The sequence below is a fragment of the Diaphorina citri genome, unplaced genomic scaffold, assembly GCF_000475195.1.
Source record: "Diaphorina citri unplaced genomic scaffold, Diaci psyllid genome assembly version 1.1 scaffold1449, whole genome shotgun sequence".
Taxonomy (NCBI): domain Eukaryota; kingdom Metazoa; phylum Arthropoda; class Insecta; order Hemiptera; family Psyllidae; genus Diaphorina; species Diaphorina citri.
Window position 1 is genome coordinate 6347 of NW_007378875.1, and position 25168 is coordinate 31514.

Below are 25168 nucleotides of genomic sequence, written 5' to 3' on the forward strand. Positions count from 1 at the left end.
CGCCCCTGCTGGGATTTGAACCCAGTACCTCCGTGTTGAGAGTCTGTGCTCTTAACTGTTCGACCACAAACCACAAAGGTGAGCCCCTTAAATCTTATTCTTATTCAATAAAAATTGAATAGTAGTTACATATTTGAGTAATATTTTAAGTATGATGTCGCCCTATGGTATAAATCACAAACAAGAGACCGATCATGGAGGATGGATTTAAAATGGCGCCACGACTGCAAGCTTCCAAGCTGACGAGAGACTTGTAGGAATTGACAGAGTCGTAATTCTCATCATCCGCCATTATTAGGGACACCGTGGTACTCTGGAAAGAGAAGAGGAAATTTTTCAATAATTTATACCGGGATAATCGAGGCCAATCTGTAGACAGTAGCCGTATTGTGACTTTTATAGATTTTTCCACTTTATTTGTAATCAATACAATAAAGGTAACTAGGAAATGTAAAGTATGGGCTATGGATAGCAACATACTCTAGGTGAACCCCTAAATCTTTTTCAATAAAAATGCTGTGGCTTCATAACATAAATGTTGATATTAATCAAAGATTTAATTTAAGTAATATTTTAAAGATGATGGCGCGCTATGGTATAAATCACAAACAAGAGACCGATCATGGATGATGGATTCAAAATGGCGCCACGGCTGCAAGCTTCCAAGCTGACGAGAGACTTGTAGGAATTGACAGAGTCGTAATTCTCATCATCCGCCATTATTAGGGACACCGTGGTACTCTGGAAAGAGAAGAGGAAATTTTTCAATAATTTATACCGGGATAATCGAGGCCAATCTGTAGACAGTAGCCGTATTGTGACTTTTATAGATTTTTCCACTTTATTTGTAATCAATACAATAAAGGTAACTAGGAAATGTAAAGTTTTATTATTATTCAACCAAGTGCAAAAGCATAAACATCTCCGTTGACATGAGAGACAGACTCTGTAATTCTTGGATTTTTTTCATAAAAAATAGCAAAATTTTACTCAGAATGAAAAAAGTTGAAAAAATAAATGATGAAATTCAATGTCTCGGCTGGGATTGAACCCGCGTCCTCCAGTTTACCAGGCGACTACGCCACCGGTCTAACTCACCTGGAAAAGAAGATCTCCCGTATTCTTGAACTTTTCATACACGTGAATTACTCCCTCGAAATTACTAGCGAACGCCCCGAACCAGTCGTCAATTTTGAGTAAGAGTTGTGCAGCATCTCGATGTTAAGTTCACAGTTGTTCAAATTGGTCGTCTTGATTATTTGGAATTCTCATTCTTCTTCTGCTAGCACTCTTCTGACTATTCCTGTTGTTGAAATGATATGAGGGAAAAAGGGGAGTGAAATGTAAATATGGTATGTTGGAAATTATCTATAATTCTATTTTGTCAGAAAAAGACTGTCCGAAAACATCCTACACCTGAGACATCCTGCTCGCTTGAGTTAGTACCCATGGTTAGGGATTGAACTTTATGGGTTTTTATCGTAGCATGTCCATAGTAACACGGTGTGTGTTTCATTAGATGGGCGAGAAGATACAATAGCCAATACTCCCTAAGTACCTAGGTGCTGGATCAACACGAGAGCGCCATAAAGTAACCCGTTGAAACATTTGCAGTGAAAAGCTAAAGAAGGAGTTGATGAAGAAGAAAGAAAAGGAAAAGAAGAGGCAGATTTTTTTTTCTTTTTAATATAAGGGACACACCAAGTGTCCCTTAGTGTGGGTAGTTTAGCATTAAAACAATACATCACATCACATCATATTATCATCACCACCACCACCACCACCACCACCACCACCACCACCACCACCTTCATCGTGATTATACTGATTACAATAACCGTGGGAATGATGCTGCTTATACTGTTCCCGTCATCACTAGCAGGCCAATATGAAATGCTTGAAGAATTCATCAAACTGTTGGGTGTTGAACATAGGAATGCATGTGCATGAAAAAGCTACAAATAAATACATGTACCTTGTTCATAATAATAATAATAAACCGAGGAACACGTACAGAATTTTGAGGAATTACCTTTCCCGACATACTCCACCAGGGTGTTCAAAGGTGCCTGCGCAGGTACATAAGTCAGATCTCGATCTTGTCTCTGAATCACCCTGTATAAAATGCTTTGCCAGTTGACTCCTTCCTTTCTGAACTGAATCTCTGGCAACCACTGTGGCAGAAGATCGCGTAATGTAGAGGCGATGTTGTTCGTCCTGAGAAATAATGAGGTCGTGGTTATGTACGGGGTTGGTTTGGGTTCGGACTAGTTGAGACAGGATATATTGTTTCTAGAGTTTGGCATGGGAGTGGTAACTTAGCAAAAGTTACAACTCCCATGCCAAACTATACAAACAATATCCTGTCTCAACCTGAAAATTCAATTTCTCTGTGTTATTATGTCACAATTTTTGGTGCTCACTGCAGTTTTCCAAATATCTCAATAATCCTAACAATCCAATGTTTACCTAAAATGCTGGCAGGCTGGCACCGCACCGGTCGCTATGCGCATTTATATTCATTTTCCTCAAGAGGCTGAGTGGGTCCCGCAACAACCAGTCACGGAATCAATTATTTGCATGGTGCAAATTTTTTTGACCCCCCCGACAATCAAACTCAGGTGAGCGCAGTAACCACTACACCATGGGAGCTGACTCTAGTAATATTTGCTGGGCGGGGAGTAAAAAGTAGGAAATGCGGAGTGTTTCTTGGAACAGGCCCCATAACTTACTTTCTAGCCACGACAGCATTCCAGGGCTGGCGAATCCAGGCACAGGGCTGGTCCGTGTCCAAGGGCTGCACTGTCTTATTTGGACAGAGGAACTTGTAGTCCCCTGGGAAGGCGCTGGCTTTGGGGGTCTCCTCGCTCTTATGCAAGCCACCTGACTGAAAATAGAATAGGTGGAAGCCAGCTTAAGAGGTAAGTATTTTCCTTTCGAGAAACAGAACCGGTTGTAGAACTATAACGAGCCAATAGATCAGTTGCGCTTACTTGTGTGATGTTTCAGAGTCATAGAGCAGGAAAAATAAGGAAGAACTGAGTTTTTCTTTTCCTTCTACGACTTCTAGATACCGAGATAAATCGATTAAAAAAAAATACGAGGCATGCTACGGGATGGGCATGCTACGACACAGACCACAAGCGTCCAATGTAGCAGTTGTTTCATCGCTACGAAATAAAAACGGCGCCATGCTGGCAGGCTGGCACCGCACCGGTCGCTATGCGCATTTATATTCATTTTCCTCAAGAGACTGAGTGGGTCCCGCAACAATCAGTCACGGAATCAATCATTTGCATGGTGCAAATTTTTTTGACCCCACCGACAATCAAACCCAGGTGAGCGCAGTAACCACTAGGTACACCATGGGAGCTGACTCGAGTAATATTTGCTGGGCGGGGAGTAAAAAATAGGAAATGCGGAGTGTTTCTTGGAACAGGCCCCATAACTTACTTTCTAGCGATGACAGCATTCCAGGGCTGGCGAATCCAGGCACAGGGCTGGTCCGTGTCCAATGGCTGCACTGTCTTATTTGGACAGAGGAACTTGTAGTCCCCTGGGAAGGCGCTGGCTTTTGGGGCCTCCTCGCTCTTATGCAAGCCACCTGACTGAAAATAGAATAGGTGGAAGCCAGCTTAAGAGGTAAGTATTTTCCTTTCAAGAAACAGAAACGGTTGTTGCAGAACTATAACGAGCCAATAGATCAGTTGCGCTTACTTGGGTGATGTTTCAAAGTCATAGAGCAGGAAAAATAAGGAAGAACTGAATTTTTCTTTTTCTTGTACGACTTCTAGATACGAGATAAATCGATTAAAAAAATACCGGTAAATCGTGAAGTTTGACGTCACGGCATACGCTCCCGTAGGTGATGACGTCATAATTTAACATCTCTCAGGTAGTCGTGACCATGTTTTACTAATCTACCCTTTTTACAATTTAAAGCATGAGTAACACTCATCTCACCACCACAACCATCACAATATGTCGGGAGTCCTTTTAACCCATGATTGTATCGCAACGCAAGTGCATCCCTGAACTGAACGGGTGATAAATCAAAATTAAAAACGATTGCCTTTGTACAATCTGTCAATATTTCAATAAATATCTACATATTACATTACAATCATTACATACTACCTTTTCACACCGATTTCAAACCTTACGTTCCAATACCCTATCAGTGTTTTCTCTTTCTGTATTGTCATCCCTTAATTTTATTATTAACCTCCTACATTTCCATCGGTTTCTAGGTCAACTGATTCTTCTTCTCCTCTTTCTCCTTTTCCTCCCACTCTTTGATTGTTTCGTCATTTATTCAATTGACTTAATTTGTAAACGAACATATCATTGCTTTTAACAAGGTGTTTAGACGGCATTTTGAAACCGTTCTCGACATCAGGATAAAATCCGCCCCGGGCGGGAATTGAACCCGCGGCCTAGCGCTTGCAAGGCAGACGCGTCACCAACCAAGCTAACTAGGCTGGCCTGTACTTAATTTAATTATTTTTCAATATAACTCTCAGAACTTACTGTCGTGCTAAGTATCCCTGTACGTACCTACATACATACATACTTACAGACCATGGGCTAAAAATCACTTTTTTGGAATCAGGGACCCCAAAACGGATATTTCCACCCATTTCCCGATTTTGAAAATCTGAATCCACAGTGAATGGTATTTTCCAATCCATGGAATCCAGATACTTGAATCTATAGCATCCGATTTCCTACCTCAGTGGTGGAGATATACCATGGGTAAGCACTGCATATTGAAGCCAGAGACATTTCTCATACTCCACTGCATACACGGTGCACCAGGATATGGGTCGACGACATGGATCCGACACTGACACGTTGGGTATCTCACGACCTGGATGAGAAAAACAATACCACCCTGTATTTATTTCATATTAAAGTAATACAAGCCAGTCTAGTTAGCTTGGTTGCTAGCGCGTCTGCCTTGTAAGCGCTAGGCCGCGGGTTCGATTCCCGCCCTGGGCGGGTTTTATCCACAGCCTAGTTAGCTTGAAGGGTAGAGCGTCTGCCTTGCGGGTTCGATTCCCGCCCGGGGCGGATTTTATCCTGAACGGATAGTGTTCGTTCTCGGAACGGCTAGCTTTCTCCTATCCTGTCTTCCTTCTCTCTTCGATTTCGGGACTATAAGACCATAGTAGTTACAGTTAGCCCTGTCAAACCTTAATAATAATAAAGATCGGAAGGTACTGATTACAATTACCGTGGCAATGATGCTGCTCATACTGTTCCCGTCATCACTAGCAGGCCAATATGAAATGCTTGAAGAATTCATCAAACTGTTGGGTGTTGAACATAGGAATGCATGTGGGGAGCTTATCTTCTACACTGATGTTGCAACTGGCACGTACCTCACTGAAACTCAACTGTTGAACTCTGGGTACGTAATTACGTATTAAGGAGCGCTGTAGCGCTCCACGCCAGGTCAGGAAAGTTTGACCGCGCTACTAGAGATACATACGTAGAATGCTACTTGTATCCAAACACCTCCTTGGGTATAATAATATTAGTGTTATACGAACTATGATAGTGTGATGTAGCAAAGCTTGTTAAAATACGACTAGCTGTGAGATTAAAATCTGTTTCAGAAATAACAAAACTAAACATGAAATAAGCAAGAAAGATTTGAACATGAAGCTGAAACAATGGAAGACAAAGGAATATCGTTACTTTTATTTGAAGCAAATTGTGAAGCGACAACAGACACTTGATCTAGTCATGAAGAAGGTAAGTTAATGTTGGCGTTGTTTTTGTTCTTGTTGTTGTAGCGGAGTACGGCTTTAGTTTTAGCCGAATGGTGATAACAGAGTAAAGAAAAGATATCTTTTTATATCAGCCATACATCGGGGTGATGGTCTCTAGCCATGTTTAATTGGCTCGTCCTGGGGACTGCGGAGGTAGGTAAGTCCGAATGTTTGGGTTCAAATCTGGATACTAACTTCTGAGCCATTTTTACCAGGCCGATTGACTTGAAACTTGGTGCTCTATCAAGGAGCGCTGTAGCGCTCCACTAGAGATACATACGTAGAATGCTACTTGTATCCAAACACCTCCTTGGATATAATATTAGTTTTTGGACCCCCCCCCCTCCGACAAAATCCTGGATATGGCCCTGTAATATGGAGTGTTATAGGTAATTTTGTGGCAAAAGATTAAAACAAAAACTGTCCAAGTACACTATGCGGATAATTATTGCAGATATTCGCAAAGTTTGTCAAGTAGAGTATCATGTGGTTATCCAAGCACAAAAGGCCCACTCTGAGGCTTAGGTGTATAGGGACAACAGCCCCAAAGGATGAGTTAATCTTATACGAACTATGATAGTGTGATGTAGCAAAGCTTGTTAAAATACGCCTAGCTGTGAGATCAAAATCTGTTTCAGAAATAACAAAACTAAACATGAAATAAGCAAGGAAGATTTGAACATGAAGCTGAAACAATGGAGGACAAAGGAATATCCTTACTTTTATTTGAAGCAAATTGTGAAGCGACAACAGACACTTGATCTAGTCATGAAGAAGGTAAGTTAATGTTTGTGTTGTTTTTGTTCTTGTTGTTGTAGCGGAGTACGGCTTTAGTTTTAGCCGAATGGTGATAACAGAGTAAAGAAAAGACATCTTTTTATATCAGCCATACACCGGGGTGATGGTCTCTAGCCATGTTTAATTGGCTCGTCCTGGGGACTGCGGAGGTAGGTAAGTTAATAGATATCCGAATATTTGGGTTCAAATCTGGATACTAACTTCTGAGCCATTTTTACCAGGCCGATTGACTTGAAACTTGGTGCTTGGTGCACTTATGTACCTTGGAATACAATAGGATGATATTCTATTAAGCATTCTCGCTATCAATAGTCAATACCTCTCTCGTTATCTTCTTGTCAAAATCATTTGGTATCCTTTGTCCGTGAGGCAACCAGCTGTTGAGTAGGAAAATAGCTGTTGAGCATTGCTCTCTTGATAATATGTATTATTTATTCAATCCACAGTACAAAATGTTTCTGAAGGATCTCTATGAGAGCATTTTCGCGCCGTTTATAGTCATCTGGGTTCTGGCGTTCTACCAGATGGCCTACATGAAACATTTGCCGTTCTACAACCGGTTCAAAATCGTGTTCGAGTTCTTGAAACATTTGATGTGACGTCATCGCCTACGGGAGCGTATGCCGTGACGTCAAAGTTCACGATTTACCGGTATTTTTTAAAATACCTCTCTGATTTTGACAAGAAGATAACGATCTTCTTGTCAAAATCATTTGGTATCCTTTGTCCGTGAGGCAACCAGCTGTTGAGTAGGAAAATAGCTGTTAAGCATTGCTCTCTTGATAATATGTATTATTTATTCAATCCACAGTACAAAATGTTTCTGAAGGATGTCTATGAGAGCATTTTTGCGCCGTTTACAGTCATCTGGGTTCTGGCGTTCTACCAGATGGCCTACATGAAACATTTGCCGTTCTACAACCGGTTCAAAATCGTGTTCGAGTTCTTGCTATAATTCTATTTTGTCAGAAAAAGACTGTCCGAAAACATCCTACACCTGAGACATCCTGCTCGCTTGAGTTAGTACTCATGGTTAAGGATTGAACTTTATGGGTTTTTTTATCGTAGCATGTCCATAGTAACATGGTGTGTGTTTCATTAGATGGGCGAGAAGAGACAATAGCCAATACTAAGTAGGTGCTGGATCAACACGAGAGCACCATGAAGTAACCCGTTGAAACATTTGCAGTGAAAAGCTAAAGAAGGAGTTGATGAAGAAGAAAGAAGAGGCAGAATTTTTTTTTTTTAATATATCCAAAAACCAAAAAATCGATTTTTTTGACATACGGCGTTTTCGCTTAGCACGGCAGTGTTATTTTTCAGAGCTAATGGGACTGTGTTACTTATGTAAAGTTAACGTACCAAACATAAAAAGTTACCTATTTTCTTTTTCTTCTTTTAATCGAATTCATGGGTATGGGGCACTTCGGTACGTACTTCAGTTACCGGGCTCCTTATAATGTTCTTCTAACATGTGAGACTTTACCCTTATGCGTGCCACTCACGCTCAGACAGTCTGATGGACCGCGGTCTGTCAGACGGTATGAGCGTGAATTTCAACAGAACGTTTATTTTGCGGCATGGCTTGATATGAGATGAGAGCATCCACACTGCACACATTGCAACATAACGTGACAGTGTGGACGAGCTGTCTCGGCTTATAATTGTCCTCTAAGTTTCACGAAATTGATGAAGGAGAAAGCAACATTCACCATCCTCAGCAAAAACGTAAACGCAACCTTCACGATGCCTCGCAGTAAAAAGAAATGTCTGCTGTCTTGAAAATTCCTCAGAAGTATACAAAGGGTCTTCCTTACTTCCGGACTGCAATTGTAATGCCTCGCAGTAAAAAGAAATGTCTGCTGTCTTGAAAATTCCTCAGAAGTATACAAAGGGTCTTCCTTACTTCCGGACTGCAATTGTACCATCTGCTCTGATAGAGAGCTCCAGCCAACCTCACATAGCAATCGTTCAAGCTTTCAGACTTGATAGCAAACTGGAACACAGCAAGGAATGTGTACAAGAACTCGAACACGATTTTGAACCGGTTGTAGAACGGCAAATGTTTCATGTAGGCCATCTGGTAGAACGCCAGAACCCAGATGACTGTAAACGGCGCATGATATATATGATCTTGATGAGTCATCATGTCATCAATTCATCAATGATGACAATATTTTCATGATTACTATTGAGGTTGTTTTTTAAACACTTCTTGCATGTCAGATACCTTCCTGTTTAAACTTTAAAGTTTAAATGACTTACCCACCTCTGTGGCCAAGTGGTCAGGGGCACTGATTCTCATGCTGGATGTCCTGAGTTTGAATCCCGGTCAGGGCGGAAATCTGACCAAACTTTTCCGTTCTTCGATAAGCTTGGATGTAAAAGAGAGTGTACTGAAGTACATAATGCAAAAGCGGTTCCGAGAAGTGCATTTTTTTAGGCCAGCCACTCAGCATCAGGTACACCTGATCAGGTGTACCTGTCAGGTCTACCTTATAGTGAGTGGCTGGCCTAAGTCTAAACGACTCATTCACCTTGAATTTTAAATAGCACCAAAAGAAAATACCAAATTAGGAGGATACTTGATTGAAGACTGGGTAGGATTGGAGGATACTTGATTGAAGACTGGGTAACTTTGTGAAGGTCCACTTTAACTATTGGGAGTATTGGGTTGTATGGAAAACGAATCACTCACACAAAAAGTTAAGTAGTATATATACGTTTTCCATAGCATTAGAGGATTAGGTACATTACTTTGAAATGGGGGGACTTTTCTGACGAAATTCCTGTGTGCGGATTCCAGTATGTCGGACTTTTGCAAGGATTAGAGGATACTCACCAGCTTTGCAGGAATAGCACAGGCTTTCAGGCTGAGTCTCGTTGGATCTCTTCAGACCAGGAAGACAAGCTCCGGCCAGAAAGCTAGCAGCGGCTTTGGTGTAGCCGCACTTCTTGGGCAGCAACTTGAACGAATTGGTGACATTCAGAAACGACACCCAGGCTGAAAAAAATGAAACAATAAAGTAGATAAAAAAAAGATTGCCAGCCTTGTAAAAGCTAGGTCTTGGGTTCTATTCCCGCTCGAGGCATACAACTATGTTTCGTTTGTTGGTGCGCAAGCGTTTCTGCGCATTTTGACGTGAAATCTGACGTCACAACTCTTTGAACTTTTTCATTAGAACAGCAATTGAAAATTGAATTTTCGAACTTTTAAAGTTACTTTTTCGGAGTTTTGACCTTATTTGGATTTTTCACAACTTTTTACGTAGGAATCGACCTTTTATTAATAATAATTTTCCCAATTGCAACTCCTCCATTGGATAATTGGATTTTTCACAACTTTTTACGTAAGAATCGACCTTTAATTAATAATATTTTCCCAATTGCAACTCCTCCATTGAATTGGTTCCGTTTCCGTAAATTTCCCCAAAGGAAAATACCCCGGTTAGTTAGCTTGAAGGGTAGCGAGTCTGACTTGTAAGCGCTTACGTCATGGGTTCGGTTCCCGCCGGGGCCGAACTTTATTTTAAATAGGCAAGGGTGTTCCCGAAACAATTGGCCTCGTACTGAGCACATTGCATAGGTAGTTAAACTACTTTCTAGGCGTTCATACAAATTTATTGTTAATTTTTTTATGAATGCCTGAAAAGTTTTTTTAGCATGCAATACGTAAAACTTAATCATGAGCGCATTTTGCATTTTTCAAGAGGTTTTTTTTTTTCAGAGGTTTGACAGAGGGAACTGTAACTGCTATGGTCTTATCGTCCCGAAATCGAAGAGAGAAGGAAGACAGGATAGTGTAGCAATAAACTCAAATTTGAGCTTAGTTATCTTGAAGGCTAGCGCGAACTTAATCTTAAACAGATAAGGTTCGTTCTCGGAAGGGAGCAATAAACTCAAATTTGAGCTTAGTTATCTTGAAGGCTAGCGCGAACTTAATCTTAAACAGATAAGGTTCGTTCTCGGAAGGGCTGGCTTTCTCCTATCCCGTCATCGTCTCTTCACTTTCGGGATTGTGCAACCTCCGTTGTTACAAATCCAGATCCTTCTAACAAACCTCTCTCTCTCTTTCTCTCTCTCTCTCTCTCTCTCTCTCTCTCTCTCTACACGAGGCTGAATGCTCAAATGTACCCTCAAATGAGCAATCTCGTGATGGCAATTTTCATTGACGTGACTTCTGAACAAGTACCAAGTTTTTCCTTTTGGAGAAGAAGTTTGATAGAGGGAACTATGACTGCTCAGGTCTTATCGTCCCGAAAGCGAAGAGAAATGGAAGACAGGATAGGAGAAAGCCAGCCGTTCCGAGAACGAGCCTTATCTGTTTAGGATAAAGTTCGCCCCGGGCGGGAATTGAACCCGCGACCTAGCTACAATGCAGACGCGCAATCCTCCCATTAACTAGTCTGGGTAGCTGAAATTTTAAATAAAGCACTACGTTTGCTTAGGCCGGCCAGTCACTATGTAGACCTTCCAGGTACGCCTGAACAGGTCCTCCTGTCAGGTCTACGTGATAGTGAGTGGCCGGCCTTTGGAATTTCGCTCAATACCCCTAAATATGTCATTATTTTTTTTTTTTTCTTTTTGGTTCTCCGGACAAAATTTGCACCACCATTTTCGTGTTCCTGGTAAAAAGACCTTTAATTTGACATGTAGGTCGATTCGTCACTAAACCACTCTCCAACCCATATTTTTTAAAATTTTCAGCACAAAGGTGATTCCATATTATCTTTTATTTTCAAGCCGTCAAATAAATTCGCCTGAACTTACCTGCACTCAGCAGATTCTTTGTCATTATTCGTCACTTAACTACTCTCCAACCCATATTTTCTAAAAATTTCAGCACAAAGGTGATTCCATATTATCTTTTATTTTCAAGCCGTCAAATAAATTCGCCTGAACTTACCTGCACTCAGCAGATTCTTGTAGTTGATGAAAGCCACATCTCCTGCTCCTGATGAAAGACATAGCAAAGCGCCATAGTCTCCTATGTAGGAAGTTGGAGTACCTTCACCCATACATTCGCCTGGAATAGAAGAATAGAGTTCAATCTCTTTTGCTTTTGACGAGAGACCAATAGGTTTCATAGAGCAATTTGGTTTTGTTAAAATCGATGCTACTGAAATTGGTCGTCTTTGCACAAGACTTAGAATACGAGTAGGTAGTAACTTAACACATTGAACGCCATGAGAACCCTATAGGGTTCTCAGTGGGTTTATATGTGGTATACATACATGAGAACCTTATAGGGTTCTCACAGAATGTTAAACGATTGCCTTTATACAATCTGTCAATATTTCAATAAATATCTACATATTACATTACAATCATTACATACCACCTTTTCACACCGATTTCAAACCTTACGTTCCAATACCCTATCAGTGTTTTCTCTTTCTGTATTGTCATCCCTTATTAACCTCCTACATTTCCATCGGTTTCTAGGTCAACTGATTCTTCTTCTCCTCTTTCTCCTTCCCCCCCCAACTCTTGATTGTTTCGTCATTTATTCAATTGACTTAATTTGTAAACGAACATATCATTGCTTTTAACAAGGTGTTTAGACGGCATTTTGAAACCCTCACCTAAGCTCTGGTATTGAGAGAAGCACGCTTTCTTCGACTTGAGAGATTTGAAGTCCTTTATAAAGGGTTGTCCGTCTTTAACCACAGCCATAGTTCTGTAGTTACCATTGGAAGAAGAATCTTGATAGAGGAGCGCCGAAAGGTTGTACATGGGTCTGAAATAAAAGAGTTTGAACATTAGGTTATCTCGAGAAAAAAATTGAACCGATTGCAATACTTGCTCATCACATTACTAGTATAGCTCCGCAGTCCGCTATACATTAGTATGATGTAATAGAAAGTAAAAATCTGGTGTGAACATCACACGACTCCTCATTTTATTCGGTTGATTCCGAAATCCGCCAAAATGCCGCCACCCGTGTCACCGATCTTAACTAAAAGTTTCGCGTTGTATCCTTGTCACATTTTACTAGTATAGCTCCGCAGTCCGCTATACATTAGTATGATGTAATAGAAAGTAAAAATCTGGTGTGAACATCACACGACTCCTCATCTTATTCGGTTGATTCCGAAATCCGCCAAAATGCCGCCACCCGTGTCAGCGATCTTAACTAAAAGTTTCGCGTTGTATCCTTGTCACATTATTTGAGGACCACATACCAAATTTCCAGTCTCTAGTTCCTACCGTTCTCGACATCAGGATAAAATTCACCCCGGGCGGGAATCAAACCCGCGGCCTAGCGCTTACAAGGCAGACGCGCCACCAACCAAGCTAACTAGGCTGGCCTGTACTTAATTTAATTATTTTTCAATATAACTCTCAGAACTTACTGTCGTGCTTCATTGATCCACTTTGAAACTGGTAACCTATACCTAAGTCTACATTAATAAATGACAAAACCTAAATAGATTAACTCCAGTAACGTAAGACGTTTCTGGAAGGAAGAAGTTGAAGAGACACTCTTGGTCAAAATAATTTTATTATCGTTTAGATCCGTTCTATTACCAAAGTATTTATCTGTGTAGTGCTGTAGTGTATTCCGTCCTATGTATTTGACGTTGCTGTGGCTCTGTATTACGGAAATATAATTGAATCAAAATTTCACCTCTACCTTAACACAGTGGAATTTCTTCAAGGCCTTATCCTCGTTATAAAGTTTTTTTTTGAGAGGTTTGACAGAGGGAACTGTAACTGCTATGGTCTTATCGTCCCGAAATTGAAGAGAGAAGGAAGAAGGATAGGAGAAAGCCAGCCTTTCCGAGAACGAACGTTATCCCATCAGGATGAAATCCGCCCCGGGCGGGAATCGAACCCGCGGCCTAGCGCTTACAAGGCAGACGCACTACCAACTAAGCTAACTAGGCTGGCATTATAAAGTTTAGTTTGCTTCTTGTATAAGATCTTACAGTATGGATTACACCAAAGTAAGACGCTACATACTCTTAATCCCCTTGCATGTATTCGGACTCATCAGCCTCCCCAACTTCTATCGGCATGCTTGGATGAACAAAGCTCATAGACTCATTTACAGAAGCTTCATGTGGACTATCATCGCTCTAACGATTACTGTTCTAGCTACTACTTCATTCATCTACGCCATCCATGATTTGTCCGAGTTCTTGCAGAGGATCTTGGAAAGCATTTCCATCACGACTTTCATGCGAGGCATCGTGAAGGTTGCGTTTACGTTTTTGCTGAGGATGGTGAAAGTTGCTTTCTCCTTCATCAATTTCTTGAAACTTAGAGGACAATTATAAGCCGAGACGGCTCGTCCACACTGTCACGTTATGTTGCAATGTGTGCAGTGTGGATGCTCTCATCTCATATCAAGCCATGCCGCAAAATAAACGTTCTGTTGAAATTCACGTTCATACCGTCTGACAGACCGCGGTCCATCAGACAGTCTGACAGACCGCGGTCCATCAGACTGTCTGAGCGTGAGTGGCACGCATAAGGGTAAAGTGTCACATGTTAGAAGAACATTATAAGGAGCCCGGTAACTGAAGTACGTACCTAAGTGCCCCATACCCACGAATTCGATTAAAAGAAGAAAAAAAAAAAAAAAAAGGTAACTTTTTATGTTTGGTACGTTAACTTTACATAAGTAACACAGTCCCATTAGCTCTGAAAAATAACATGATATATGTATATGATCTTGATGAGTCATCAATGATGACAATATTTACTATTGAGGTTGTTTTTTAAACACAAGTGGTCAGGGGCACTGATTCTCAAGCTGGATGTCCTGGGTTTGAATCCCGGTCAGGGCGGAAATCTGACCAAACTTTTCCGTTCTGGGATAAGCTTGGATGTAAAAGAGAGTGTATTGAAGTACATAATGAAAAAGTGGTTCCGAGAAGTGCATTTTTTTTTTTTTTTTTTTAGGCAAAAAAAATACCGGTAAATCGTGAAGTTTGACGTCACGGCATACGCTCCCGTAGGCGATGACGTCATAATTCAAGACTCCCCCTTCATTTGTTTGTGCGCAAGCGTTTCTGCGCATTTTGACGTGAAATCTGACGTCACAACTATTTGAACTTTTTCATTAGAACAGCGATTAAAAATTGAATTTTCGACCTTTTAAAGTTACTTTTTCCGAGTTTTGACCTCAGATTTGGATTTTTCACAACATTTTACGTAGGAATCGACCTTTTATTAATAATATTTTCCCAATTGCAACTCCTCCATTGAGTTGGTTCCGTTTCCGTAAATTTCCCCGAAGGAAAATACCCCGGTTAGTTAGCTTGGAGGGTAGCGAGTCTGACTTGTAAGCGCTTACGTTATGGGTTCGGTTCCCGCCGGGGCCGAACTTTATTAATAGGCAAGGGTTGTTCCCGAAACGATTGGCATCATACTGAGCACATTGCATTGCATCATACTGAGCACATTGCATCATACTGAGCACAATCAACTACTTTTTAGGCGTTCATACAAATTTATTGTTAATTTTTTATGAATGCCTGAAAAGTTTTTTGAGTATGCAATACGTAAAACTTAATCATGAGCGCATTTTGCATTTTTCAAGAGGTTTTTTTTTTCAGAGGTTTGACAGAGGGAACTGTAACTGCTATGGTCTTATCGTCCCGAAATCGAACAGAGAAGGAAGACAGGATAGGAGAAAGCCAGCCGTTCCGAAAACGAACATTATCCCATCAAGATAAAATCCGCCCCGGGCGGGAATCGAACTCACGACATAGCGCTTTCAAGGCAGTCGATGGTACAAAATAGTTCTTACCCCTTTGAGTCCAAAATAGTCGTGTACATAATTGAGAGCCACATAGGTGACATCAGCATCTTTCTGCGTCAAACAGTCCAAAGCTTCCTGATGGGATCCAAAGTCCTGACTGTTGTACGAACACACAGTAGGGTGAGGGTTATCACACAGTCTACACATGGAGGCGTAGTCCTTCTCTGAAATCAGAAAGGGTTAATTTAAAGTCCTGACTGTTGTACGAACACACAGTAGGGTGAGGGTTATCACACAGTCTACACATGGAGGCGTAGTCCTTCTCTGAAATCAGAAAGGGTTAATTCAAAGTTCTGACTGTTGTATGAACACACAGTAGGGTGAGGGTTATCACACAGTCTACACATGGAGGCGTAGTCCTTCTCTGAAATCAGAAAGGGTTAATTCAAAGTTCTGACTGTTGTATGAACACACAGTAAGGTGAGGGTTATCATTATCACACAGTCTACACATGGAGGCGTAGTCCTTCTCTGAAATCAGAAAGGGTTAAGTCAGTGCTTCTCAAAGTTGTTGCCACCGCGGCACACTTTTCCAATCTTTCCACGGCAAAAATTGTATAAGGGTAATGTTACACCAAGCGCGCATTTGCAAACGTTTGCAAACAATGCGCGCTTGGTGTAACATTACCTTTAAACCTACAGCAGCCGGATCAACTCCGCGCACACACGAACGCTGTTTGCAAGCCAATGTTTGTGGAAAAATGATTGCAAACGATGCGCGCTTGGTGTAACGTTGCCCTAAGAGCCTAAGAGGACGAGACAGTTTGAGAAGCACTGAGTTAAGTAGACAGCGGTGATAGCATGTTAAACGCATCCAGTTCCCAATCGATCACTGAAGTGAAGCAACGTTGCGAATGGTTCGCATCCGGATGAGTGACCATCTGGACAGTCACGTGCTACTGGCCTTTCCTGGCCCCTTTTAGACTTTTGAGGTTAATGTGAGAAGGCAGGTTGTCGCTAAATGTAAATGTAAATGCAGTTTCTTTGTGTTATTATGTCACAACTTTGGTGCTCACTGCAGCATTGTAGGATTTTTTGCCAATATCTCAATAATCCTATCATCCAATGTTTACCTACCATGCTGGCACCGGTCGCTATGCACATTTACATGTCATAGCTACTCATTACGGATGGTTCGCATCCGGATGAGTGACCATCTGGACAGTCACGTGCTACTGGCTTTTCTTGGCCCCTTTTAGACTTTTGACGTTAATGTGAGGAGGCTAGGCGGGTTGTCGCTAACACTAAATGGAGGTTAAATCTCCCGTTACTAAAAGCCTACGCAGTTCGGTATCTAGGTACCTAAAAGAAGGATAAAGAACAGGAGGGGAAGAAGAAAGACAAAAAGAAAGGGGAAATAAATAGGTAGGTACCTATGTAAATCTGGTCTAAACATCAGACCTAATATACAGAGACCTTAAAAAATGGTATTAATTAAAAAAAAAAAAAAAAAAAAAAAAAAAAAAAAAAAAAAAAAAAAAAATCTTCTCAGGAATTGACCATTGTAAGATGGGAAGGAAACAATACCACCCTGTATTTGGTCAGGAATGCAAATGACGGCGATTTTAATTTTAATTAAATTTACTCTTTATTCTACACTTTATTAGGTACTTTTTACTTTCCTTTTATATTTCATTTTATATTTTTTTTTTTCTACTGTATTTGATTGTTGTTTGTGTTTGTTTAGTTTTAGTGTATTTTTTTCTATTGTCATTTTTGTATAAAGGGCAATGTATAGAAATTGACCATTGTACAATGTACTTCAATGTATTTTATGTGCAAATAAAACATATTCTATTCTATTCTAGTCTATTTCTAGTTTTTTACTCACTCAATTTCTCGTCAAAGTTCTGCTCCGGAGTCCAAGGACCAGGTCTGCAGGAATCGCCGAAGAATTCGGAGAGAGCAAACATTTCTACTCTTACTTGAGGAACCCAACTGGTGCACCCATGAGGCACAACTCTCCTCTCGAATTCCTGTGATAAGAGGAAAAGACGAAGATAAAATAATGAATAAGTACATATCTATCTATTTTCTTCTCAATAGCTTTCTTTTAAGTGGTATGGTTCTCCTGGAGGAGCTCTTCAAGCCAACCATCAATTTTTTCTTTCACTTCTTTTCAGTGGTAACGCGCTTGCTTGCCATGCAGAAGGTCCCGGGTTCGAATCCCACCATCGACAAAAAATTTTACTCGTTTTTCGATTGCAAATATTTCAACGGGTTACTTTCTGGTGTTCTCGTGTTGACCCAGCACCTAAATGGGAGTATTGTGTCTCTTCTCCCCCATCTGATGAGAGGCAAAAAAAAAAGGTCTTGAATGGAGATACTGCAAAAAAGTTCATGAGGTTTGATAGAAGGAACTGTAACTCATATTAAGTTAAGGTCTTATCGTCCCGAAAGCGAAGAGAGAAGGAAGACAAGATCGGAGAAAACCAACTGTTCCGAGAACGAACCTTATCGATCCTAAATCGATAAAGCTCACCCAGGGGCGGAAATTGAACCCGCGACCCATTTACACGACAGCCGCGCTTCCCCTCAGTGCTAACTAAGCTGGCTAGGTATACGTACCTACAATACCTACATATTATGTCTTTGCTGGGATTCAAACCGCAAGTCTATCGAATAGATCACTCACCTTAAGAACTCGATCAGTCCAGTATTGGTTTGTGTTGAAGCCTGGATGACAATATTTTTTGCCTCGTAGCTCATCGAATTCACCGGTGAAGTTTTTCCTCACCACAGCCACCGATTGAAACGCAAACGGCTCTGAAACACGGAAATTGGAGAGGAGAAGAAGAAAAGGAAGAAGAATTGAATTGAATTGAAATTGAAACATGGTAACATTTTATTTTTTACAATTAATAATAAACATAATACATTTCCTAAGCTAATAAAACAACTTCTTTGGAGATGGTTTTTCCTCTTCATATTGTTTTTATGTTGTTCTGTAGGTAGGCATTTTAGATTTATTCTTTTCTAAAGTTCTTCTTCGATAATAATTCTTTTTAGTTTTATCTTAACGGATTTCGGATCTTCCTCTTGGTCTATTTCTGCTTGGTAACGGTTTAATAATTTCGGTACTATATAGGTTTAATAATTTCGGTAAGAAGAAGAAGAAGAAGAAGAAGAAGAAGAAGAAGAAGAAGAAGAAGAAGAAGAAGAAGACCTTGTGGCCTTTGTCACAGGGGTTTCCACCAGGCAGCCCAAGCTGGTTGCACATTGAAATCTACGATCTATGTAGCTGTTTTAGAACAATACAGGCTACTGCATGTTTCGGAGTACACTCAGCCTGGTAAGGACCAAAGGTCAGGTGGGTTTACCGGCGATTACCTAGTTCTAAAGGTTCGCCCAAACATAGTTCGTCGTTTGTCCAAACAGACGCCGTCGATCGACGAGGTGAGACAGTGTGGTCGATTTTGTTGACATCGATCGACGGCCGGTCGACTATGTGTGGACACAGCCTTATTGTAGCAATGTAGCATAGAATAACAATAATAATAAAAATCTCAAAGAAGCGTTCTATTGGCTTACCACTGAGGCGAGTTCGATGTCTGGTTTGACCAATGATAACCACATCTTCATTAATGAACCTGGATGCCACCAATGCCTCTTCTGCATTGAATACACCGAAATCAACATCTCCTGACGCCAGCTTGAGGGCACAATCCACACTCAAAAAAGCGTTGTATTGGCTTACCACTGAGGCGAGTTCGATGTCTGGTTTGACCAATGATGACCACATCTTCATTGATGAACCTGGATGCCACCAATGCCTCTTCTGCATTGAATACACCGAAATCAACATCTCCTGACGCCAGCTTGAGGGCACAATCCACACTGAAAATTTAACATTTAATGTTAAGGAGCGGGTTCGATTCCCGCCCGGGGCGGATTTTATCCTGATGGGATAATGTTCGTTCTCGGAACGGCTTGCTTTCTCCTATCCTGTCTTCCTTCTCTCTTCGATTTCGGTAGGTACGATAAGACCATAGCAGTTACAGTTAGTTCCCTCTGTCAAACCTCTTAAAAAAAAAATGTTAAGGAAGTAAAATATTAATTGCGCTAAAGTAGGTATCCTTGACAGAAAAAAAGTACCAAGACAGAACAGTTTGGCGAGGCAAAAAGTTTTCTAGGCTATAAATGGCCCTGGCAGTAAGTAAGTAAGTAAGCATACTTAAATGCTTGTCACAAAATATATCGTTCCCCAATTATCAATAATTATTACACCTATAGATAATTTTATGAGTTGACTTGGACTCGAACCACCAACCTCTAGATCCAAGTCTGACGCGTTAACTACTGCACCACTGAGGTTGGCTCTAAAATGTTAAGAAAACTGACTGTAAGCCCCAGGTAGCGGGTTCGATTCCCGCCCAGGGCGGACCTTAAACAGATAGGGTTCACATTCGCAGAATACAGCTGGCTTTCTCTTATCCTGCCTCTCCTCGATTTCATGACGACAAGATCTCAGTAGACACAATTACCTCTATCAAGCCTCTTTTTCAGAAGATATTACAGTTCCCTCTGTCAAACCGCAAAAAAAAAAAAAAAAAAAAAAAAAAAAAAAAAAAAACAAAAAACAGGTAGCGGGTTTGATTCCCGCCCAGGGCGGACCCTAAACAGATAAGGTTCACATTCGCAGAACGGCTGGCTTTCTCTTATCCTGCCTCTCCTCGATTTCATGACGATAAGATCTCAGTAGACCACAGTTACCTCTATCAAGCCTCTTTTTCAAAAGATACACAGTTCCCTCTATCAAACCGCAAAAAAAAAGACCGAATACTTTCCTTATTATAAAAAGGAAAAGATAAATAAAGGAAAGTAAAAAGGTGAGATGGATACTCACCTATCCAGAACCCTGACACACTCCACCTGACTATTGCCTTTCTGCAGAAGTTGACACGTGTGTGTTGACGCCACCTTTTCTGTGGCGCAGATCTTGTACGCTGAAATCAGAAAGTGGGAGGTAAATATGTATTAAATGCTTTCTTCTTCTAATAATAAAAAAAGGAAAATAAAAAGGTGAGATGGATACTCACCTATCCACAACCCTGACACACTCCACCTGACTATTTCCTTTCTGCAGAAGTTGACATGTGTGTGTTGACGCCACCTTTTCTGTGGCGCAGATCTTGTACGCTGAAATCAGAAAGTGGGAAGTAAATGTGTATTAAATGCTTTCTTCTAAATGTTTCCTGAAAAAATGTGGAACATACTATGGGTACTAACCAAAGCCAGCCTAGTTTGCTTGGAGGGTAGCGCATCTACCTTGTAATCGCTAGGTCGTGGGTTCGATTCCCGCCCGGGACGGGTTTTATCCTAAACCGGCTGGCTTCCTTCGAGCCTGTTTTCTTTTCTATTCGTTTTCTGGACGTGGAGTGTGAGTATAGGTATTGATAGAAAAATACATATACATAGTATGAATTTCCACTATGGAGTAATGAGTATGTACTGTATACCTAGGTATTTTCAAGTGCGCTAATGAAGGAGATAACGGATGCGTCAGTTTACAATATTGTTATCTTAAGTATGCCTAAGTTTACTTAAACCTACCTACCTAAGTACCTACAGTACCTATCTACGAGGGTCGTTTGATAAGTTCGTGGACTCGGATACTTCTTCTGGCTATGAAGCCCAAATCTAGGTGCCACTGCAAAGTATGTCTTGTTTTAGGAAGGTACACCAAGTTTCTTTCATTACATTCCTACTATTATTAATCGTGAATCTATGTTGTCGAGGCAATGTGGACGTGTCAGTCGACATCGATCGACGCGACAACTAGTCGACCATGTGTGGACACACCTTAACAAACTCAAGGAAGTTGCAACATTCCGTGTCCTGGCACCCGATTGATTGGATTTTGTCTGTCGCTACAACAACAACAACAACAACAACAACAACTTCTGGATGGTTCCTCTATTTCAGAATATTGATGTTTCCTCTATTTCAGAACTCCTAGATGGTTCAGTATCTATTTATCCGGACATCAGTGGTCTCTATGACAGTCCTCAGAGAATGAAAGACCTCAAGATACTCGAGGATAAAATTAAAACTCTGCGCTCTAAAACCTAGAGATCCTGACCATTTGAATATTTCGACCAAAAAGTATGCTGTCATAGACTCACTAACTTAGTGAAACATTCGGTGAAAAGCTAAATTCTATTTTCCTTTCCATCGCCATCTTGGATTTCCTATGGTTTAGTACAGGCGCTATCACGCCAAAAGAGAGAAAATAATAATAGTGCTTATTTATACTGCTCGCATAGGACTGAAAAGTCCCTTTACTCCAGCAGTAGGCTACTACTATTATTGTGTATTCGGTGAAAAGCTAAGTTCTATTTTGCTTTCCATCGCCATCTTGGATTTCCTATGGTTTAGTACAGGCGTTATCACGCCAAAAGAGAGAAAATAATAATAGTGCTTATTTATACTGCTTGCATAGGACTGAAAAGTCCCTTTACTCCAGCAGTAGGCTACTACTATTATTGTGGTCGAATTCTCAAAATATATTGAGGATAAAATTCCATACCTCGGCTGGGATTGAACCCACGCCCTCCTGTTTACCAGTCGAGCGCCTTGACCATATTGAGGATAAAATTCCATACCTCGGCTGGGATTGAACCCACGCCCTCCTGTTTACCAGGCGAGCGCCTTGACCAAACCACCGAGGCTTAGTCTGGCTGGGGGAATTTGAACAGAGAGTGTAGACCTGTTTAATCTGGCTAAGGGACTAACAGATAAAATTCCATACCTCGGCTGGGATTGAACCCACGCCCTCCTGTTTACCAGGCGAGCGCCTTGACCACTACACCACCAGGTTTTCCTGAAAAAATGTGGAACAGACTATGGGTACTAACCAAAGCCAGCCTAGTTCGCTTGGAGGGTAGCGCGTCTACCTTGTAATCGCTAGGTCGTGGGTTCGATTCCCGCCCGGGACGGGTTTTATCCTACACCGGCTGGCTTCCTTCGATCCTGTTTTCTTCTCTATTCGTTTTCTGGACGTGGAGTGTGAGTATATAGGTATTGATAGAAAAATACATATAGTATGAATTTCCACTATGGAGTAATGAGTATGTAATGTATACCTAATAGGTATTTTCAAGTGCGCTAATGGAGGTGAAGATGAAGATAACGGATGCGTCAGTTTACAATATTGTTATCTTAAGTATGCCCAAGTTTACTTAAACCTACCTAGGAGAAGTACCTACAGTACCTATCTACGAGGGTCGTTTGAAAAGTTCGTGGACTCGGATACTTCTTCTTGCTATGAAGCCCAAATCTAGGTGCCACTGCAAAGTATGTCTTGTTTTAGGAAGGTACACCAAGTTTCTTTCATTACATTCCTACTATTAGCCTTTGATTCACAGATATCGATTGATGACGAGTTTGATAGGCCTTTTATAATGGATAATTCTGAGGTGCAGGCAGTGATTATTTTTATTTATTTTATTATTATTATTATTTTTTTTGAGGACAAACCAGGAGTGGAAAAAACCCCTGACTACATCCGGTATCGAAATTTGAATCTAATGGGGTTTTTATTTTGATTCCCGATTTGTTCTTAAAAAAATGAAAAATAATCATTTGCCCCCACCTCGGAATTATCCATTATAAAAAGCCTATCAAACTCGTCATCAATCGATAGCTGTGAATCAAAGGCTAATAATAGGAACGTAATGAAAATTGGTGTACCTTCCTAAAACGAGACATACATACTTTGCAGTGGCATAAATTTGGACTTCATACCAAGAAGAAGTATCCGAGTACAGGAACTTATCAAACGGCCCGTGTACCTAGGAGAAGTACCTACATCCTCTCTTCCAACTTCCAGATATACGTATATGTATCTTCCTATCTACCTAGACCTAGAGCAGGGGTTTCCAACTTCCATGTGTATGCGGGCCACAAGCTACATTGGGAGGTACTTCGCGGGCCAGGGCCACATATGTACATAGGGGAGCATTGTAGAAACCCCCCCCCCCCCTTCTAAGGGAGAGAGAGAGAGAGGAAGAGAGAGAGAGAGGAAGAGAAGGAAAAGACAAGGAGAAAGGAAGTTTAGACAAAGAAAAAGAGAGGAGAGTGGAAGAGAGAGAGAGGGAGGATATGGAAAAAAAAGTTAAGAAAGGAGGGAGATAGAGTTGTAGATTGGGAGAGAGAAAGGGACAGAGAAGGAAAGAGAGACCCGCAGATAAAGAGGGATGAGTAGAGAAAGGAAAATAGAGGAGGAGAAGGAGGGAGAGAGAAAGAGAAAGAGAAAGAAAGAGAGAGAGAGAGAGAGAGAGAGAGAGAGAGAGAGAGAGAGAGAGAGAGAGAGAGAGAGAGTAACTACACTGGTCTTGTTTGTGCAAATCCCAAAAAGCTTCGCGGGTCACAAAAATGGTCTGGCGGGCCACATGTTGCCCGCGGGCCGCTAGTTGGAAACCCCTGACCTAGAGCATAGAGGTAGAAGATATAGGTTTTTTTTTTTAATTTCGGTTTCTGGCCAAAATTGTAATATTTATGGTTATGGAAGAGTGGAAATGTATGGGTTGGGGCTCCAAGTGTTGGGACTCAGTCTCTGATGCGACCAGCACGTCATCAATGTATGGGAAGCAGAAGTCTAGGATTTCGCCAACCATTGATGTTGGTTGTAGGTACCTCCCCGTCTATTCCAGTGTACCCTAGTACCTAACATTGTCTTACTAAATTGTGTAATGACTCCTGAATAGATTCCACGATAAGAGACAAAAAAAAAAAAAAAAAAAAAAAAAAACTTTCAAAGAATTCAAAGTTCTTATCTATCCAAATTAACCCAATGGAAAAACCACAAGACACTTCTAGATTTCTACCCTTTACACTCTCTTTAACCTTTAACAAATAAGAACCATAAAACCTCCGCATTAAATCCTATGGCAGATTTATGGCCGGAAGATAGGAGAAAGTAGAAAAAAAGAAGCATTTTACACCCTTCCCGTTAGAAGCTATAAAAATGTAAATTTCCCTGCAGTTAAGCCACCACCCCCAACCTCTCGTCGGAAGACACCGAGTTTTTGTTTTGTTTTAAAAGATGATCATTGTCAGTAGAAGTTTTCTTTGACTTCTAAAACCTTAGTTCTAAGGCTGTGTCCACAAATAGTCGACGGAAACCGTCCACACTGCCTCGAAAACATAAATTCATCTAGTTGATCTACGGCGGTCGACTAAGTATGTGTGGACACAGCTCAATAGTGTATTACCACACCAGAGATAATTACCTAATTATTAGATAGTAAAGGTGCCAGTACACTGTAGCCTTTTTCGCGAGACCAAGTCTGGCGAAAAAAAGGCTACAGTGTAGGTACTGGCACTTAAGAATCGGGTCACCAGTCCTTCCATCGGCAGAAGAGAGCTGAAAACTTACTTATTTGTTGTGAATATCCAATGAGAAGCGTCCAAAGAAAGACACAACACACGGTTTGAGAATACATTCCGAAATCTCCTTAGAAATCCAGCTTCACATTAGAAATTCTCACTCAACGTAACCAAACGTTAGGAATTCAAACCCAACAAGTGAACAAGTTAGAAAACCCACTCCAAATTCGTCATTGGGGGGCGCGGGAAACTTAAAAAAGATGTCGCGAAACCACTCGAGGGGTGAAAAACAGTCGGAAGTTCGGAACAAGATTTATAGATTCTCGGAGTGAAAATTGCTGAAATACTGAGGTAAAACCACTATAATCCTATACTGGAAATTGCTGAAACGGTGGAACACTCGGGTAAAATCCACTAGACTGACTTAGTGGATCGGTGCGGTGTGTTAGTCAAATTAGCGGATGTTGAGAGTCCTAATCTAAACCTTCACC

The 25168-nt window shown here is 41.0% G+C and overlaps 2 protein-coding genes and 2 long non-coding RNA genes across 4 annotated transcripts; all 4 read right to left on the minus strand.

Moving 5' to 3' along the window:
* Positions 1-523: 523 nt before the first annotated feature.
* Positions 524-1232, minus strand: LOC113470222. Its single transcript, XR_003393353.1, has 2 exons — positions 1099-1232; positions 524-741 (listed from the first exon to the last, which is right to left on the minus strand). It is a non-coding gene; the product is annotated as an uncharacterized LOC113470222 (long non-coding RNA).
* Positions 1233-1875: 643 nt separating this feature from the next.
* LOC103515948 (transferrin-like) lies at positions 1876-25168 on the minus strand. The gene is made up of 9 exons (XM_026828490.1): positions 24727-25168; positions 20194-20293; positions 19045-19184; positions 17983-18113; positions 17179-17323; positions 15337-15512; positions 3454-3608; positions 2001-2217; positions 1876-1914 (listed from the first exon to the last, which is right to left on the minus strand). Exons 1-9 carry the CDS (start codon positions 24791-24793, stop codon positions 1876-1878), a joined length of 1170 nt encoding a protein of 389 aa, XP_026684291.1. The 5' UTR covers positions 24794-25168.
* On the minus strand, positions 6452-7496 carry LOC113470223. Its single transcript, XR_003393354.1, has 2 exons — positions 7243-7496; positions 6452-6894 (listed from the first exon to the last, which is right to left on the minus strand). It is a non-coding gene; the product is annotated as an uncharacterized LOC113470223 (long non-coding RNA).
* Positions 9314-12333, minus strand: LOC113470221. Its single transcript, XM_026828489.1, has 2 exons — positions 12161-12333; positions 9314-9579 (listed from the first exon to the last, which is right to left on the minus strand). Exons 1-2 carry the CDS (start codon positions 12309-12311, stop codon positions 9329-9331), a joined length of 402 nt encoding a protein of 133 aa, XP_026684290.1. The 5' UTR covers positions 12312-12333; the 3' UTR covers positions 9314-9328.

What these genes read in the sequence shown, in the direction of transcription:
- LOC103515948 (XM_026828490.1), bottom strand. Translation starts at nt 24,793, where the DNA reads ATGTATTCTCAAACCGTGTGTTGTGTCTTTCTTTGGACGCTTCTCATT. An exon ending in ACATCGAACTCGCCTCAGTG is followed by an intron (nt 18,114 to 19,044) that starts GTAAGCCAATAC and finishes TCCGTGTTTCAG; the next exon opens with AGCCGTTTGCGTTTCAATCG. An exon ending in ACTATTTTGGACTCAAAGGG is followed by an intron (nt 3,609 to 15,336) that starts GTAAGAACTATT and finishes TTCTATTTTCAG; the next exon opens with TCAGGTGGCTTGCATAAGAG.
- LOC113470221 (XM_026828489.1), bottom strand. Translation starts at nt 12,311, where the DNA reads ATGTACAACCTTTCGGCGCTCCTCTATCAAGATTCTTCTTCCAATGGT. An exon ending in CTCTCAATACCAGAGCTTAG is followed by an intron (nt 9,580 to 12,160) that starts GTGAGGGTTTCA and finishes CATTTTTTTCAG; the next exon opens with CCTGGGTGTCGTTTCTGAAT.